At 46.6% G+C, this 19,200-nt stretch overlaps 1 protein-coding gene across 2 annotated transcripts in view; it reads left to right on the forward strand.

Annotated features, from left to right (window-relative positions):
* KIAA0930 (KIAA0930 ortholog) overlaps positions 1–19,200 on the forward strand; it is a 67,870-nt gene that overhangs the window by 38,586 nt on the left and 10,084 nt on the right. The window contains exons 3-8 of one of the 2 annotated variants that reach the window (XM_068170662.1): positions 1,293–1,400; positions 3,170–3,247; positions 8,706–8,807; positions 9,227–9,367; positions 12,172–12,366; positions 15,751–15,913. In XM_068170662.1, coding sequence (XP_068026763.1) covers positions 1,293–1,400; positions 3,170–3,247; positions 8,706–8,807; positions 9,227–9,367; positions 12,172–12,366; positions 15,751–15,913 — 787 coding nt within the window. The remainder of the gene's footprint in view (positions 1–1,292; positions 1,401–3,169; positions 3,248–8,705; positions 8,808–9,226; positions 9,368–12,171; positions 12,367–15,750; positions 15,914–19,200) is intronic. The other variant, XM_068170669.1, reaches the window with a different exon arrangement.

The following is a 19,200-nucleotide window of genomic DNA, read 5'->3' on the forward strand; positions in this document are numbered from 1 at the left end:
TTGTAGTTGTTGAGGAGCAGTGTGAGCAGCAGAAAAATGTCCTGTCTGGCTTCTGCAAAGGGAGGTGTAAACCTCATTGGTAAGAGATGATTGAACTGTGCCTGGATTAAAAGGAAGGTTCCATGGATGTGGAGGGAGAAGAGCCTGAGATCATGTCTGCTTGGTCACACTTTGATGTTAGAGCTGGAGCTTTACCCTGCAATTACTCAGTCCTGCTGTCACCCAGTCTGCTGACTGTGTCCTTCTTTCAGAGACAGGATGGCTTTTGTTTCCCAGGGTGTTTCTGGAATCTTGAGAATGTGATGTTTCTGTGCTCTTGGGCACCAGAGTGCAAGTATCACCTTTGTTTGTGTGGAGAGGAATTTAAATGAGATTATTTCCCTCAGCTGCTCATAGCTTTTTTTTCTTGCTTTGTTTTACAGTAACTCTCATTAGCTTGTGCTGTTGTACTGCAAACAGAAAAAGTAATGGTTACTTTCAGAAGAAATAAAAGCAAAGGAATCTATGGGATCTATGAATCTGGAGGCATGAGGGGTAGAAATCAGCGCATTCAACTTCCAAGATAGCTGATGATAGTGTCAGTTCTGAAGCGTTGTGCTGGTAAACTGCTCTTGATAATATTTCTGTCTTGTAGCTTCATCCTTCTCAGAGAGGTTGAAATCAATGCACAGTTACTAAAGGGCTGAATCTTACTTTGGGTTAGGATAGGATAGGATAGGATAGGATAGGATAGGATAGGATAGGATAGGATAGGATAGGATAGGATAGGATAGGATAGGATAGACCAGGTTGGAAAAGACCTTTGAGATCATCAAGTCCAACCTCTCATCCATCTGATCAACTAAACCATGGCACCAAGCACCCCATCCAGTCTCTTCCTAAACACCTCCAGGAATGGTGACTCCACCACCTCCCTGGGCAGCACATTCCAGTGGCCAGTCACTCTCTCTGTAAAGAACTTCTTCCTAACATCCAACCTAAACCTCCCCTGGCACAGTTTGAGACTGTGTCCCCTTCTTCTGGTACTGGTGCCTGGGAGAAGAGATCAACCCCCACCTGGCTACAACCTCCCTTCGGGTAGTTGTAGACAGCAAGAAGTTCTCCCCTGAGCCTCCTCTTCTCCAGGCTAAGCAACCCCAGCTCCCTCAGCCTCTCCTCATAGGGCTGTCAGCAAAATCTGATCCTAAGAGAAAAAAACAGCATCTAGCTGCACAAGGTGCAGTGCCCAGTGTTGATGTTACACATAGGGACCTGCAGGTAACAGTTTTGAAGGAGATGTGGTGTTTCCTTAGCAGGTGGAAGTTGAAGTTTACCGGAGAGATTCTAAGAAGCTTCCTGGCCTGGGAGACCCTGATATAGACTGGGAAGAGAGTGTCTACTTGAACCTCATCCTGCAGAAGGTAACAGTGATGCTTATCTAATTATTTATGCCAGAGAGGTTCCAGGGTAGGCTTTGCTCTGTCTCCTTTCCCGCCTAGCTTGAGGGATTTGAACACTTCTGGATATAAAGAAAACAACAGCTTCAGCTTTGCTTTTCAGAGCCTCAAGCAGCATCAGATGAGGTTTATTATTTTCCTCAAAAAACTGTCCATCTCCCCAGTAAAGCTGGGCCAAATTTTATGCTGCATAACATTTTTGTTCTTTTTTTTTCCCTATGGAGGGCTTTGTCAAATGTAATGGCCTTTGAGAGTGAAGGAGACTCTTAAGCAGGAGATACTTCCCTAACAGTTCACAGCACTGGTGCAGGTGAGAAAGGGAGCTGCTAAATGGAAATGCAGAAAGTAGAGCTGTTATGTATTACACTGAGACTTCACTGCTCTTGACATCAGAACTTCAGTAAAGCTTTTGTGGTGGTGGTGGGAACATGAAGCTGGAAGAAATTATTTCTTTAATTAACTCCCAGGTTGTTCAGTTATTGCATGCCTTGCATTGGCACTTAGGGAAGTTAAACATTGCTGCAGTCACTTGAGATCCCTTAAAAGTTAGTGATTATCATCTCAGACTGCTGGTTCATTACACACATCCTGGAAAATAAATGGGTTTAATTCTCTCTCCTTCCCCCTAAAAGTCTCACTGCAGAGCTTCTCTGCACCTTTGTTGCTGAGTAAAACCAGAATCTGTTTGCTAGTCAGAACTCAGAGATGGTGTTAGAGCCGGGCATTGCTGTCCACAGCTCTCATGCTGTTTGACAGGCTAGCTTAATGGGCTCTCACCTCTCTAATATGTTGCTTGGGTTCATTTGTGCTTCTGTTTTTCCCTTTTGGAAGTGGGGATATATTTTCCATTTCTACATTAAAGTGTACTTGTGGGTGTCATACTTATTCCCCAGCTGACCAGTAGGCTAAGCAGTATCAGCTGGAGTGGGTGACGAACCTCAGCAAGCATCTGCACGAAAGATTGCAGTATTGCTGTGTTAACAAACACAGGTTTGAACATTGTAGGAGTTTCAGTACAGCAGAGAAAACAGCAGCACCAAAGCATCTTACCATTTAGCTAGAATAGAATAGAATAGACCAGACCAGACCAGACCAGACCAGACCAGACCAGGTTGGAAGAAACCTTCAAGATCATCGTGTCCAACCTATCATCCAACACCACCCAAGCAACTAAATTATGCAACCAAGCACCCTGTCAAGTCTCCTTCTGAACACCTCCAGTGATGATGACTCCACTACCTCCCCAGGCAGCCCATTCCAATGGGCAATCACTCTCTCTGTGTAAAAGTTCCTCCTGACCTCCAGCCTGAACCTCCCCTGGTGCAGCTTGAAACTGTGTCTTCTTCTTCTGGTGCTGGTTGCCTGTGAGAAGAGACCAACCTCTGCCTGTCTACAGCCCCCCTTCAGGTAGTTGTAGAGGGCAATAAGGTCACCTCTGAGTGTCCTCTTCTCCAGGCTGAATTGAATTGAATTGAATTGAATTGAATTGAATTGAATTGAATTGAATTGAATTGAATAGAATAGAATAGACCAGACCAGGTTGGAAGAGACCTTCAAGATCATCGTGTCCAACACCACCTAATCAACTAAACCATGGCACCAAGCACCCTATCAAGTCTCCTCCTGAACACCCCCAGATAAAAACATTAAGACAGAATGTGCCCTGCTTCCTGTGCATGCATATTCTGGTTTTCTGATTCTAACTCTGTTTCTCTGTCTGGTGTCTGTTCTAGCTGGATTACGTGGTGACCTGTGCTGTGTGCACGCGCTCCGATGGCGGCGATATTCACATTCACAAGAAGAAATCGCAGGTGAGGTTATGCTGGTTTTCTCAGCATAAGAGGGTGGCATCCCAATACCTAAAAACTCTGTCAAAGCCAGCTTCTCAGGCTGTGCTTTGACAGGTGCATCCTTGTGAATCATCTCAGGTCTTTGTCTAGTGATGCTTCACGGCAGTCATCTAAATGTGGAATCTGAGTGGTCTTCAGAGCCCCCCTCAAGAAATGTAAAGACTTTGACATGCTTTCAAGATTTATATCTTTGCCTCCTGGTGGGGAAGGGTGTGCTGGAGTAGAGTATGCCCAGCTGTTATCCAGTCTGAAGGCAAACCTGAAATTGTGTGTGATCTGAGTTACAAGAAGGCTTCAGGATAAATCCATAGTTTAGAATAGAATAGAGTAAACCAGGTTGGAAGAGACCTTTGAGATCATTGAGTCCAACCTATCACCCAACACCATCTGATCAACTAAACCATGGCACCAAGCACCCCATCCAGTCTCTTCCTAAACACCTCCAGGGATGGCGACTCCACCACCTCCCTGGGCAGCACATTCCAATGGCCAACCTCTCTTTCTGGGAAGAATTTCTTCCTAATCTCCAGCCTAAACCTCCCCGGGCACAGCTTGAGACTGTGTCCTCTTGTTCTGGTGCTGGTTGCCTTGGGAGAAGAGACCAACCTCTGCCAGTCTACAGCCTCCCTTCAGGTAGCTGTATAGAGCAATAAGGTCTCCCCTGAGCCTCCTCTTCTCCAGGCAAAGCAACCCCAGCTCCCTCAGCCTCTCCTCACAGAGAGGCTCCAAGCCCCTCCCCAGCTTCAGGGCTAATAAATGGTAGACAGTTTACTGGTCACCAGTTTATGGTTTTATTGTTTTGTGAGGTTCTTGTTTTCTCTTTCAAACTGCTCATTCCTTCCATCTCTGCACCAAAGGCTTTTATCACTTGCTTGTGTGCAGTGTACAGTTAATCCAGGGTCTCTCATACTGGAGGAGACTGGATAATGAACATGGAGGGAATAGGAACAAGAAACCCCAGATTTCTTCACTCATTCTCCAGCAGATCTGGTAACAATTTCTCCTAGTTGGCAGAAATTCTTTCAAAAGCTCTGGTTGCCTTTAACAAGCTTTTTGTCCCAGACATTTCTTTTAGCTCCATTCAGCTGCTTCCCTGGCTTTACCTAAAATACACCAATTCTTTTTGATCCTTTACTTTTGTTTTGCCATCTAAAAACAATCATTCCTTTGCCCACAAACAAAACTGGCAGTGCTGATTGCTGTCTTTGTAGTTTGCATTAGTTAGGTATGTAAGTCCCTTCTGCTGCAGTTGAGACACCACAGTACCCCACTGATGTAAGCCTCCTGTTTCTCATTGCTTTTGCCACTGTCCACATTTCACCCTGAGTTAACTTCTGCAAAACTCTTTTGAGAAAAATGTGGAAATGTTGCATGTGGGTTTGAAAACTAGGAAGAGAGGGATGAAAGCCCTGCCCTAGCTCTGTGTGAGCAGCGTTCAGCGTGAGGAGGGAGTTTTCTGTTCCTCATTTCTGTACTGTGAGACTCCGTATTCATTTTCCTTTGTCTCTCCTATTCTAAGAGAAGCTCAGCACACATTAAAACTTAACCAGTACCCACTAGTAACATTTCAGCCTGGTGAAGTTGAGCTATGGAGAGAGAAGAGGCAGTTCCATGTACTCTGGAAAGCATATTTGCAGTAGGACATTTTGGTGTATTGTGTACCATTGAGGCTCTAAGCTTTACACTAATAAAAGCCAACTTTTTTTCCCCTCTATTACTGCCCTGATGATTCTTCCTTTAGAAAGTGCCTGTGCAGCAGCAGAAGCCCTGTTTGGGCACAGGACAGGCAAAGCTACTGTGTTCATACCAGTAGAGCACCTCAGGCACGAAAGCAGTGTGGAAAGGGCTGACTTTCCACTAAATTATGTCACAGACTACATTTCTTCTCTACTGGCTTGACAAAAAGGTCTGTCCATGTGCTTTCTGCAGGTGTGTCTGAATGAAGATGAGTTTGGGGTTTGTTGTTTGGGTTTTTGTTTGTTGGGTTGGTTGTTGTTGTTGTTGGGGGTTTTGTGCTTCACATTGGATGGCATGGAAACAAGGATGCCTAAATGTCCTTGTTTCAGGCCCTGGTGCAAGTGACATCCTTGAGGAGTCTTGTTAATTTCCAGTGCTGTTTCTTGTCATGAAGCAATTGTTCTTTTTAATACTCTGTTTCAAAGTGCATGTAGCCTTTGTAAGTACAAATAAGGAAAAGCAACCCTATCCTATCACAGAATGGCTTGAGTTGGAAGGGACCTTAAAGATCATCTAGTTCCAACACCCCTGCCACCGGCAGGGACACCTTCTGCTAGACCAGGTTGCTCAAAGCCTCATCCAGCCTGGTCCTGAACACTTCCAGGGATGAGGTGTCCACAACTTCTCTGGACACCCAGTTTCGGTGTCTCACCACCCTCATGGTAAAGACCTTCCTAATATCCAATGTAAATCTGCCCTGCTTTAGCTTAAAACCTTCCCAGCTTTCCTGTAGACCTCCTTCAGGTCCTGGAAGGCCACTATGAGGTCTCCCTGGAAGCTGCTTTTCTCCAGGCTGAACAGCCCCAACTCTTGTAGCTTGTCCCAATAGGTTAGATGGTCCAGCCCTCTAACCATCTTTGTGATACTCCTCTGGACCCTCTTCAACAGATCCACATCCTTCTTGTGTTGGGGTCTCCAGAGCTGGACACAATAGTCCAGGTGGGGTTTCACAAGAGCAGAGGGACAGAGTCACATCCCTTGACCTGCTATCCCCACATCTTGTGATGCAGCCCAGGATACAGTTGGCTTTTGGGGCTGCCAGCATGCATTGCCAGCTCATGTCAAGCACCTCATCTACCAGCACCCCCAAGTCCTTCTCTCCAGGGCAGCTCTCTATCTACTCATCAGCCAGCCTGTATTTATATTTAGGATCGCCCTGACCCAGGTCCAGGACTTTGCACTTTGTTGAACTTCATGAGGCTGGTATTGGACCCACCTCTCCATCCTTTCAAGGTCCTTTGTGGATGGCATCCCTGCCCTCCAGCATTGTTTACTGGACCACACAGCTTGGGGTTGTCAGCCAACTTGCTCTGTCCCCTCCTCCATGTCACTGACAAAGATGTTAAGCAGCACCAGTCCATGAGAAATTCCACTCATCAGCTCCATTTGGATGTTGAGCCCTTGATTGTGACTCTTTGAGAGCAGCCATCTATGCAATTCCTTATCCACTGAGTGGCCCATCCATCAAATCCATGTCCTTCCAATTCAGAGACCAGGATGTCACGAAGGAGAGTGTTGAATCCTTTGCACAAGTCCAGGAAGATGATGTGGTCATGTTTTGTGTTCAGTGGTTTGTAGCAAGAGTATCACAAGCCTGAATCTGGGCAGATTCAGAGCTTTCAGCACATTCAAAGTGGGGTGAGATTTGGCAGGTTTCTAGAATTCAAGTCTTTGTTTGTAAACAGAGGTGCAAGCACAGAAAGCTACTTGGCAGGATTTTTTTTTGTTCCCTACCTGCCTGTTAATCTTGTTGGAATGATAAAATCTAAAGCCTTTAGCTGTTGAAACGTGGATTGTTTTGAGGAGCAAAGCAATGATAGCAGCTCAGGAGCTGCTTCAGAGGGAGGAACAAGGAACATCTAAGAGGAAGCATAGTGGGTAGAGAAACAAACAGAAGCAGAAGATGTGTATGAGAAATCAAGTCCTTGTCCTCCTGAGGGCCATGCTTCCCATTACTGAGTGATGTTGACCTTATGATGGTATTAATGCAACAACAACAATGGAATTACCTGTATGAACAAGCTGTGCTAGGTCAGCTACCCCCCAGGAGCTCCTACGCTGTGGTGGGTTGAAGTTGCCCCCAAAAGGAAACTGCCAGACCAGTTCAGGTGGAAGCAAATGAAGCTGCATTTACAAGCAAAGCTACAATCCAGAAATGTGAAATGCAATGACCAAAAATACAATATTTACATGTATTTACAATTGATAAACAGCACAAGAACCCCCCTGGACAAAACCAGAGGGCTACCAACAGCTTCCCCTGCTTGGCTCCCTTCCCCCACCCCTGTACAAGGGAAAAGAGAGAGAGAAGAGCAGAGAGTAGTTTGTCAGTATTTAGTATCACAGTATCAGTCAGGGTTGGAAGGGACCACAAGGATCATCTAGTTCCAACCCCCCTGCCATGGGCAGGGACACCCCACACTAGGTCAGGCTGGCCAGAGCCTCGTCCAGCCTGGGCTTAAACACCTCCAGGGATGGGGCCTCCACCACCTCCCTGGACAACCCATTCCGGGGCTTCACCATTCTCATGGGGAAGAACTTCCTCCTCACCTCCAGCCTGAATCTCCCCACCTCCAGCTTCATTCCATTCCCCCTAGTCCTATCACTACCTGAGATCCTGAGCAGTCCCTCCCCAGCCTTCTTGTAGCCCCCTTCAGATACTGGAAGGCCACAATGAGGTCACCTCGGAGCCTTCTCCAGACTGAACAGCCCCAACTCCTTCAGTCTGTCCTCATAGGAGAGGTGCTCCAGCCCTCTGATCATCCTCCTGGCCCTTCTCTGGACACCTTCCAGCACCTCCAGATCCCTTTTGTAACAGGGGCTTCAGAACTGGAGGCAGTACTCCAGGTGGGGTCTCACCAGAGCTGAGCAGAGGGGGAGAATCACCTCCCTTGCCCTGCTGGCCACACTTCTGATGCAGCCCAGGATCTGATTGGCTTTCTGGGCTGCAAGAGCACATTGAGAGCTCATGTTGAGCTTTTTGTCCCCCAGCACCCCCAAGTCTCTCTCCTCAGGGCTGCTTTCCAGCCAGTCACTGCTTAACCACAAGAAGAATGCAGCTAAGGTCAGCACCAGCCCAGCAAAGGCCTCAGCTAGTAGCTGCTAGAGCAAAGAAGCCGGTAAGAGAGTTAGTTTATACAACTAACTTTATGTTAGTTATCAGACCAATGGGATTATTTAGACCTTATCATTACTTTCCCTTTACATCCAATGGTAATTTATTTACACTCTACCACATTTTGCTCAAGATCTGTGGGAAATTTCCTAGGCATCAGCCACATAGGCTGTGTGTGCATTTGCACCACGTTGCAGTAACTTCCAGGCAGTTTTCCCAGTTAGTGGAAAGGAGGATACCTTAGCTGTGCTGCAGGTTGGTGAGAGGTCAGGTACACTTAGGGACAATTACTGCAGAACAATTAGTGTTTCATAGCTTGCATGTGAAAACTCAAGGGACCTTTTCACAAGTTGGGGTCCCCGTTACAAATCATGCTTTAGCCAGAGACCAGCTCTGTTCTGCCTGCAGGATGTTGAGCCTCTCTGGTGTAAGTGAAAAGGTTGGCTGACTGAGCAGCCTTGGACTGTGGTGTTCTGGTATTGCTTGCCTTGTGTTCAGTGTGCCCATTTCCCAAGCACATTTAACTGAGAAGATGTTGTGTTTTGGTTCTTTTTCCATCTTTCTCAGCAAGTGTTTGCATCTCCTAGCAAACACCCAATGGACAGCAAAGGAGAGGAGTCCAAGATCAGCTATCCCAACATATTCTTCATGATAGACAGTTTTGAAGAGGTGAGTTCTTGTTGCAGATGAGTTTTGTCCTGTTCTCATGTCCTGATCAGCTGCTTTCTTGTACAAATGTTCTTGGCTAATTGAGGATTGCCTTCCAGAAGTTATTTTGGTTTATTTTATTTGACCTCCCTCTTTCCTTAATGCTTGAAATCTGAGCCTAAAGCTGGATTTCAGCATCTGTCTTTATGATGAGCTAAAGCAATGCAGGTAAGTGTGAGAGCTGCTTATATCACAACATGATTTACAGCATTCACTGCCTGAAGTCTGGTCTGTTGAAAAGCTGGGGTGGAGCTTGCTTTCTGCCACTTACACTGACACTGCCTTGGCCCTAGGGAGGGTGATGGGACTATGCATTTATTTGAACAAGATCTTAACAGCTGCTTTTTGGCTTGAAATGTTTCATCTTGCCTCTTTGGCAGGTTTTCAGTGACATGACTGTGGGAGAAGGAGAAATGGTTTGTGTGGAGCTGGTGGCCAGTGACAAAAGCAACACCTTCCAAGGGGTGATTTTTCAGGGGTCCATCCGCTATGAAGCACTGAAGAAGGTCTATGACAACAGGGTAAGATGCTTCTGAAGGACGTCCTTTACAATGATGATACTCTTGACCACAGGTTTTTCCTGCTTCTGAGGCTGTTAGCTTTTTGTCTTGTGAGATCATTTGCATCATGATCTGGTTTTTGGGTTTGAAAGTAACATGAAAGCTAAAGAATAAACCATTCATTTAGAATAAACCCATTTATTTAGAATCACAGTATCACAGTATTACCAAGGTTGGAAGAGACCTCGAGGATCATGGAGTCCAACCTATCAACACAGACCCCATGACTAGACCATGGCACCAAGTGCCACGTCCAATCCCCTCTTGAACGCCTCCAGGGATGGTGACTCCACCACCACCCTGGGCAGCACATTCCAATGACCAATGACTCTCTCAGTGAAGAACTTTCTTCTCACCTTGAGCCTAAACTTCTCCTGGCACAGCTTGAGACTGTGTCCCCTTGTTCTGGTGCTGGTTCTTCCAACCAAACCAGGTTGGAAGAGACCTTCAAGATCATCACGTCCAACCCATCAACCAATCCAACCCACCTAAACAACTAACCCATGGCACCAAGCACCCTACCAAGTCTCCTCCTGAACACCTCCCAAGCTTTTGGCTCAGACAGCTGTGAGTATTCAGATGAGGATGTGTAACTCTGGTGTTAGTGAAAAAAGAGTGAGGTTGACAAGTAGTCGAGAGCGTGGTACAGGAGTGGATCTGGATAAATGAGTTCTGAGAGACCCTTCATTTTCTGGAAAGGTCACAGATCCTCCAGAGAAGGTTTGTTTTATGGGGAGGTCTTAAACTCTGATAACTACCTTGCTTGTACACAAAGCATGTTTTTCCTTAGTGTGTTCTGTACTCGCAGCTGTTGTCCAAAGACCACTGTTGTTTCATTGCCACAGAAAGAAGCTTTCTTTGCTTTCCTACAGAAACATGAAGTGCCAGCACTTTCAGCTTCAGATTCAGTATGTAGTGCAGAAATCAAGGGAGTGCAAGAGCCAGTCAGCTTCTCACAATTTGTTATGTAGACAATCCTGAGAGGTTTAAAAGACAAAAATAAAGTCTCCACAATATCTACAGTGACTGTCAACTTTGTTTCCCTTTATTCCTACTGTGGTTTGTTAGGAATGGTATTGAATAATTTCCCTTCTCCCTGGTTTAAATGTACTTGAGTAGTCCTACTCTGCTGGCAGTTGCTCAGGAGAATGGGAGATGGAAATTGCTTCTCTGTTCTTCCATCATCTTATGAGGAGAGACTGAGGGAGCTGGGGTTGCTTAGCCAGGAGAAGAGGAGGCTCAGGGGTGACCTTATTGCTGTCTACAACTACCTTAAGGGAGGTTGTAGACAGGCAGAGGTTGGTCTCTTCTCCCAGGCACCCAGCAGCAGAACAAGAGGACACAGTCTCAGGCTGCGCCAGGGGAGGCGCAGGAGGAAGTTTTACACAGAGAGAGTGATTGCCCACTGGAATGGGCTGCCAGGGGAGGTGGTGGAATCACCATCATTGGAGGTGTTCAAGAGGAGACTTGATAGGGTGCTTGGTGCCATGGGTTAGTTGATTAGGTGGTGTTGGATGATAGGTTGGATGTGATGATCTCAAAGGTCTCTTCCAACCTGGTTTATTCTACTCTATTCTATCTTGTGGCCTCACACAATCAACAGGTAGGTTACTGAAGTATATGGGAAGGCAGACTCACTGAAGACAACATAAGAAAAAAGCCCTGAAGTAGAAAAGATAAAATCTGCTGTGGTGAATTCACCTCATAGCCTAAGAATGTCCTGTGTGACCGCAGAGCTGTGTTATGCTGTTTTGTCAGATGAACTAAAAGTGTTAGCTCAGTTACGGCTGAAGGCTAAAGTTGAAATGTGACCTTTCTTGTAACAGACCAAAAGCAACCTCTCTGCTTTTGAAGGTTACTTGATTTCAGTTGTGTCTGTATTAATCCTTAGTCCAGTGTGAGTTGTGTTACATGATGAGCATCTTGGCCCTTTCAGGCTGTAAGCTGGAGGAAGTTGTGATAAACCATTTGAACTTATCCATAAGTTCTACTTACTTTACTCAGCAAGACCTTGACTGTTTCACATTGGTCTGTTCCTCTTTCCAGTTCTTGGTTCAGTTTTGAGTTCAGTTGTGTTAACTGGAAATTGAACCCTTCTGTCTCTTGAGAGAGGGTTCAAAAGCTGTCAGGGTTTTGCAGTGAGCAATGCACTGCACGTTAGTTGTGTATAGGAGCTGATCCTTCGTGCTTTGGCCTTGACACCGTGGACACGCACGTCCAAATTGGCTCACCACAAAGCAGTGCTGGAATCATGCAGTGCACTTTGCTAGTCTGAAGCATCTTGTGAGGTCTGTGGTGACAGGTTGGACTCGATGATCTTTGAAGTCTCTTCCAACCTTGGTGATACTGTGATAATCCTGTGATAATCCTGTGTTTGTGTTTTGATTGCTTTTTGGACTCAGTCAGGTGTTCCTCACAGGCCCTGCAGAGTTGTGCAGGTGCCTGCTTGTGCTCCCCTGTGCCGCATTGTGTGGGTCTGCATAAAGGCCTTTTGTTTAATCCTGGCCTGCCATTGGGTAACTGCATTTTGGATAGCTGAAGGAGTTGATTCTTCTCTGAGCCTCTGGTTTTGTGTCTGTAAAAACTGCTTCCCTTTTGGAGATCACTTCAGATTGTAGCTTAGAATGCTTCTTAAACATCAGGAGAATGATAGTTATTATTCACTATGGGTTCGACTTCAGATAGCTGCTTTCAGAGATTGTATATGTTTTGAAAACATGGAGATGATATTACATGGTTTTCTCTCCCTTCTGGATGCATTGTAGGTGAGTGTTGCAGCTAAGATGGCTCAAAGAATGTCTTTTGGCTTTTATAAGTACAACAACATGGAGTTTGTGCGAATGAAAGGGCCACAGGGCAAAGGCCACGCGGAGATGGCAGTGAGCAGAGTTTCTACTGGTGACACTTCTCCCTATGGGACAGAAGAAGATTCGAATCCAGACTCACCAGTGCAGGAGAGAGTAAGTAGCAGAGAGAAATACTGACTTAACCTTAAGCACAAAGCTGTTTTGTTCCAAAGCCAGCAGCTGGACCAAAGCGGTGATTGACTCGCATCAAGGCGCTGAACTTGGATTTGCCTCTGTGTGTGTCTTGAACATGCTCAGGATATGCAGATGGATCTTTAGCACAGCTTTCCTTGGGCACACACTGAACACGGAGATGACTGGGTGATTCATATTTCTGGAGGAGTGTTTTGTTGAAACAGCAATGCTGATGCCAGAGAAAATGATGATTCTGCCTTCTTTCTATGAAAATTAATGGATTCCATTTCTCTGCAAGATGGGACTTACCCAGGAGTGTGCAGTTTGTGTGTTCTGTAGGTTGCTTGCTAAATTTCAGAGTGAAGTGGTGCTGCTAGGAGATTTTGGCGCTGATGAATGCTGTCAGCATAAAGCTTGTACAGTGTTAAAGCAAAGGTGATGGATTGTTATGCATGCACTTAATGCAAATGCAGTAAATAGCAATAGAATTAGTCCATGGGTGCCAATTTGGCCTTTATTCAGCCCTGAGCCTTGTTTCCCATTAAGGCATTTTACATAGTTAATGGGTATTGAGCAGCATGTCTTCAAAAATACTTGCCCAGATGTGTGCAGATCTGGGCTGAGGAGTTCCTGATAGATTCTAGCCTGGTTTCCTGTGCAGCACAGCTAACCTGTGCAGTTAAAAGGTCTGTGGGACTGCTTCTAAATGTCTCCATGCAAGCTGTGTGATGTTTCTTTCTGGCATCCTAAAAGGCTAAATGGCCTGCCAGCACTGAGCTCATTAACTGCATGTGCTTGCTCTCTACCATAGAGAAACAGCCTGAAGAAATCAGGCCTGGAGGGACTTGCTGATCTTTTGGCTCAAAGACTTCAATGTCAACTGGAAGATGTCAAACTAAATCTGACAATGTGCTATCATTGCTTGTTGCTAATGGTTTTAATGGTGGGTGTCTGTTTCTGGGCTGCCCCCCAGGTGTGATGTGGAATGATTGCAGAATAAAAAGAGACAAGCACAAAGAGAGGGCAGGTACACTAGAGAGGGATCAGTTGGGTGATGGAATGCTTCTGCTTTTGGGGGCTTTTTTAAGCTTGATGATAAAAGGAGGAGTGTTTCTACAGTGCAGCACCAACCAGGCTTGGTTGTCATCCTCACCCATGTGCCACCTTCCTCTTTATGTGTATGGACAGATATAAGCAGTATCAGGAGTCACCCCAGGGAGAGTTAAGGGAGGGTTAATCTCATCCTCCCTTCTTCACACAGTTCATTTAAAAGTTACTCAGCTCTGTTAAGAAATGAGCTATCCCTATCTTTTTGATTTGAAATAAAACCATTAAAATACTACTAGCAAGAATGGTGCACAAGCACTGCAGTTTCCATTCTTTCTGAAGTGGCTATACTTGATTGTAATTGTGGTTTAATTGAGAGCCAGTAGTGCTCTGAAGGAAGGATGTCTCCATGGTTTCACCCCTAAACTGTGTTTCACCACAGACAATTGTATCCTTGTTTGTTATCACTAGGGCTAGCCACACCGTCAGGGGCAGCACATTCCAATGGCTAACAACTCTCTCAGTGAAAAACTTTCTCCTCACCTCCAGCCTAAACCTCCCCTGGTGCAGCTTGAGACTGTGTCCTCTTGTTCTGGTGCTGGTTGCCTGGGAGAAGAGACCAACCCCTTCCTGGCTACAAGCACCCTTCAGCTAGTTGTAGACAGCAATGAGGTCTCCCCTGAGCCTCCTCTTCTCCAGGCTAAACAACCCCAGCTCCCTCAGCCTCTCCTCACAGGGCTGTGCTCAAGGCCTCTCCCCAGCCTTGTTGCCCTTCTCTGGACACCTTCAAGTGTCTCGATGTCCTTCTAAAAGTGAGGGGCCCAGAACTGGACACAGGACTCAAGGTGTGGCCTAACCAGTGCTGAGCACAGGGGCACAATGACTTCCCTGCTCCTGCTGGCCACACTATTCTTGATGCAGGCCAGGATGCCATTGGCCCTCTTGGCCACCTGGGCACACTGCTGGCTCATGTTCAGCTGGCTGTCAACCAGTACCCCCAGGTCCCTTTCTGTTTGTCTGCTCTCCAGGCACTCCGACCCCAGCCTGTAGGGCTGCATGGGGTTGTTGTGGCCAAAGTGCAGCACCTGGCATGATCCCTCCTTGAGATCCCTTCCAACCCTGACAGTTGTGTGAAATCAGACACTGTCATAATTGCACATTGGTTTCACTCTTGCAGCAGCATCTTGGGCTTTGGGACCCTGTTTCACAGAGGTGCTGTGGCCTTTCTGAATGATCCCACCTGGCATACTGCTGAGCAGGGAAATCACTGCCTTGCATCTGACAAAGAAATGAAGAGGCACAGCCTCAGTGTGCCAAATACATTGTTAAGCTTATTAAACCTTCTGAGTTTCAGTGTGCACAAGTAAGATTGACATCCTTCGTGCCTGGAGTATTAATTGTATTCCTTTGTGACTACAGATCCTTTTGGGAAAGAAAGTGATCACTGTAGGACAGTTTTTCATTAGTCATGTAACATGGATCAGAATACTTTCATCTTGATAAGCACCTCCAAATGAGATGACTGCTCCGTTGATGTTCCCTGGCCACTCTGATGACACAAGTCAGGATTCCTGGTTTTACACATGTGACTGCCTTGTTGCACATATTTCAGCTTATGAACATTAGCCAGCAGTGTGCCCAGGTGGCCAAGAAGAGCAATGGCATCCTGGCCTGCATCAAGAATAGTGTGGCCAGCAGGAGCAGGGAGGTCATTCTGCCCCTGTACTCAGCACTGGTTAGGCCACACCTTGAGTCCTGTGTCCAGTTCTGGGCTCCTTAATTTAAGAAAGACATTGTGACACTTGAAGGTGTCCAGAGAAGGGCAACAAAGCTGGTGAGAAGTCTCAAGCACTAGCCCTGTGAGGAGAGGCTGAAGGAGCTGGGGCTGCTTAGCCTGGAGAAGAGGAGGCTCAGGGGAGACCTTATTGCTCTCTACAACTACCTGAAGGGAGGTTGTAGCCAGGTCGGGGGTGGTCTCTTCTCCCAGGCAACCAGCACCAGAACAAGAGGACACAGTCTCAAGCAGTGCCAGGGGAGGTTTAGGCTGGAGGTGAGAAGAAAGTTCTTCCCAGAAAGAGAGATTGGCCATTGGAATGTGCTCCCCAGGGAGGTGGTGGAGTCACCATCGCTGGAGGTGTTCAAGGTGGGACTGGACATGGCACTTGAAGCCATGGTTTAGTAGTGATGAGGTGTTGGGTGCCAGGTTGGACTTGATGATCTCTGAGGTCTTTTCCAACCTTGGTGATTCTATGATTTCTTACTGGAAGCACAGAACCTTTTAGACTTCCCATGATATCTCTTCTGTTCCCCTCTCAGGTCACTTCTTTCAGCACACCGCCAACGCCGGAGCGCAACAACCGCCCCTCCTTTTTCTCCCCGTCCCTCAAGAGAAAAGTGCCCCGAAATCGCATTGCTGAAATGAAGAAATCCCACTCAGCCAATGACAGCGAGGAGTTCTTCAGAGATGATGATGGTGGAGGTGAGAGAAGTCATTCCAGCTGCCACACAGAGCTGTGGAAAGGGATTCCCAATGAGGGGTTTTTGCCAAAGGTTTGCGGTGTGACAAACCCTGCTCTGCAGCAAGCCCAGCGCCAGTGCTGCTCTCAAAATGGGGCTGTTCACAAGCCTTACCAATCATAGAAGGAATCATAGAGTCATAGAAGGGTCCAGGCCAGAAGGGATCTCCAAAGCTCATCCAGTCCAACCTCCCCGCAGCCAGCCAGGGACATTCCCAACTAGATGAGGTTGCCCATGGCCTTACCAAGCCTCACCTTGATTTTCTCCAGGGAAGGGGTTACCTGTTCCAGTGTTCCACCACCCTCACAGTGAAGAACTGATATCCAATCTGAATATATTTTTCTCTGGGTTGAAGACATTGTCCTTTGTGCTGTCACCACAGGCCCTTGTGAACAGTCTCTCCCCATCCTTCCTGTAGGTCCCCTTCAGGTACTGGAAGGGTGCACTTAGGTCTCCCTGGAGCCTTCTCTCCTCCATGCTGAACAACGCCAACTCCCTCAACCTGTCCTTGTAGCACAGATACTCCAACTCCCTGATTATTTTCGTAGCACTCCTCTGAACCCTCTCCATCAGGTCCATGTCATTCCTATATTGAGGGCTCCAGACCTGCACACAGTACTCCAGGTGAGGTCTCACCAGAGCAAAGTGGCAGAATCACCTCTCTGGATCTGCTGGCAACACATCTTTTGATGCAGCCCAAGATATGATTTGCTTTCTGGGCTGCAAGTGCACACTGCCTGCTCCTGTCCAGCTTCTCTTCTGGAGAAGAGGAGGCTCAGGGGAGACCTTAGTGCTCTCTACAACTACCTGAAGGGAGGTTGTAGCCAGGAGGGGGTTGGTCTCTTCTCCCAGGCAATCAGCACCAGAACAAGAGGACACAGTCTCAAGCTGTGCCAGGGGAAGTTTAGGCTGGAGGTGAGGAGAAAGTTCTTCACAGAGAGAGTTGTTAGCCATTGGAATGTGCTGCCCAGGGAGGTGGTGGAGTCACCATCACTGAAGGTGTTTAAAAAGAGACTGGATGGGGCACTTGGTGCCATGGTTTAGTTGATTAGACTGTGTTGTAGGATGATAGGTTGGACTTGATCTCTTGAAGGTCTTTTCCAACCTGGTTAATTCTAATGGTATTGTCTGCTCAGTATTGTTTTGCAGGGTCTGATCCTAGTGTACTTAAGCATAATGATGAGCATTCTTACCATCTTCATTTGCTTCTAGGGTATTTATGGAAGTAAACAAATTCCAGGTTGTGTATAAAGTTCCCAGCATGCATATGAAACACCAAGAAGTGTGGTTTCACTTACTTATAGATTTTTTGACCTTGTTGTTCCTGGTCTTAAAAATAAGCAGAGGAGTCTTTTAACAGCTTGTACTAGGAGGTTTAATTTATTCAGAGCAGAAATTTCTGCAAGGAGAAGTAATTAAATGAGATTTATTTACTAATTTCAGATATCTCTGTGTCCCACTAGTATTTGCTTAGGAGCTATGGTGGTGAAATTCTTACTTCAAAGTGGGATGGGTGACTTCAGTTTACCCAGTGATGGGGATTTGTGGAGGCAGAAGTTTCCTGAGGCATCTTGGCCTCATGGGTGGAGGATAATCCACTTGTCTAAAGATCATCAGCATCCTTGCTGCCACTGACCTGGCTCCAATGCAGACAGACCTGATATGGCCCAAGAGGTCCCTCTTCACTTGCTTTGGCTGTGTGCAAGCATGACACAGCAGAAGATTTGTGATCAGTCTAGCTACCAGAGTCAGGTGCTTTTGACTTGATCACCACAATGCTCTTGGCATAGTGGTAATGAGCAGGGAGAGGGAATGGAATGCTTACTACACACATTTATAGGGAAGGAGGGAACATGATCATGGGAATGGGCTGCCCAGGGAGGTGGTTGAGTCACCAACCCTGGACGTGTTTAAAGATCGTTTGGATGTGGTGCTTGGGGATATGGTTTAGCGGTGAACCTAGGCTTGTTGGTGGGACTTGGTGATCCCAAATGTCTTTTCCAGCCTGAATGTTTCTGTGATTCTGGTTCTGTGAAGACCTAGATGGTGGGCTGTTTGTTTCACTTAGGGTTTTTTGTCCTCCCACATTGTTACTTGTCTTTGCTAGAGTAGCTGCCACTATGCCCAGAGAGGTGGTGGAGTCACCATCACTGGAGGTGTTTAAGAGGAGACTGGATGGGGTGCTTGGTGCCATGGTGTAGTTGGTTGGATAGTGTTGGGTGATGGGTTGGACTCAGTGATCTCAGAGGTCTTTTCCAACCTGGTTAATTCTGTTCTGTTCTATTTCGTTCTGTGCTATGCTATTCTATGCTATGCTATGCTATTATATTCATGTATGTATTCTATTATATTCATGCCAGGGTCTCTTTCTGTGGATTTGGACCCACTTTCAAACAAACAAGTTCCAGAGCATGGAGCATTCTGAATCAGTATTGCTGTGCTCACTTCAATATCTGCTTTTAGCACCATGGAACAATTTGGCAGGGAACTGGAGGGGAGGTTTATAAACACTCAGAACACACAGCATATGCATCCCTGCCTAGGGGAGAGACCTGCAGCTATAAAAAACCTCCTCTAGCTTAGAGTGGATTCAGTATGGTTTTGTTTTAAAAGCTATTTGTGGACCTCTAAACTAATTATGGGAAGAATGGCACTGCAGAAGGGTGCCAGGTTTGGCTTGGGGAATGCATAGAGATCTGCAGTGAATTGGCATATTAATGCTGCCTCTCCTCCTGTCTGTTAGATGTCAGTTATGTTCAGAAGTAGCATTTTTTCCTTCTGTTACACTTGTGAACAGAGCTGCACGAGTTAGCTACTTAAATGTAGGAATATTGCACTATTTTGTGTATGGGAGAAGGCTGGGTTAGGATTCTGCTTGTGCAGTGTGGTAGCAAAGGTAGCAGGGGATCAGGCCCAGCCAGCATGGATTTAGGAAGGGCAGGTCCTGCCTGACCAACCTGATCTCCTTCTGTCATCAGGTGACTGCCTGGTGGATGTGGGGCAGGCTGTGGATGTGGTCTACCTGGACTTCAGCAAGGCCTTTCACACTGTCCCCCACAGCAAACTGCTGGCCAAGCTGCCAGCCCATGGCTTGGACAGGAGCACACTGCAATGGGTTAGGAACTGGCTGGATGGCCGAGCCCAGAGAGTGGTGGTGAATGGTGTCACATCCAGCTGGCAGCCAGTCACCAGTGGAGTCCCCCAGGGATCAGTGCTGGGCCCTGTGCTCTTTAACATCTTTATTGATGA

This window comes from Melanerpes formicivorus, unplaced genomic scaffold (assembly GCF_026170545.1).
Source record: "Melanerpes formicivorus ecotype bairdi unplaced genomic scaffold, bMelFor1.0.p_v2 SCAF_3, whole genome shotgun sequence".
Classification (NCBI taxonomy): domain Eukaryota; kingdom Metazoa; phylum Chordata; class Aves; order Piciformes; family Picidae; genus Melanerpes; species Melanerpes formicivorus.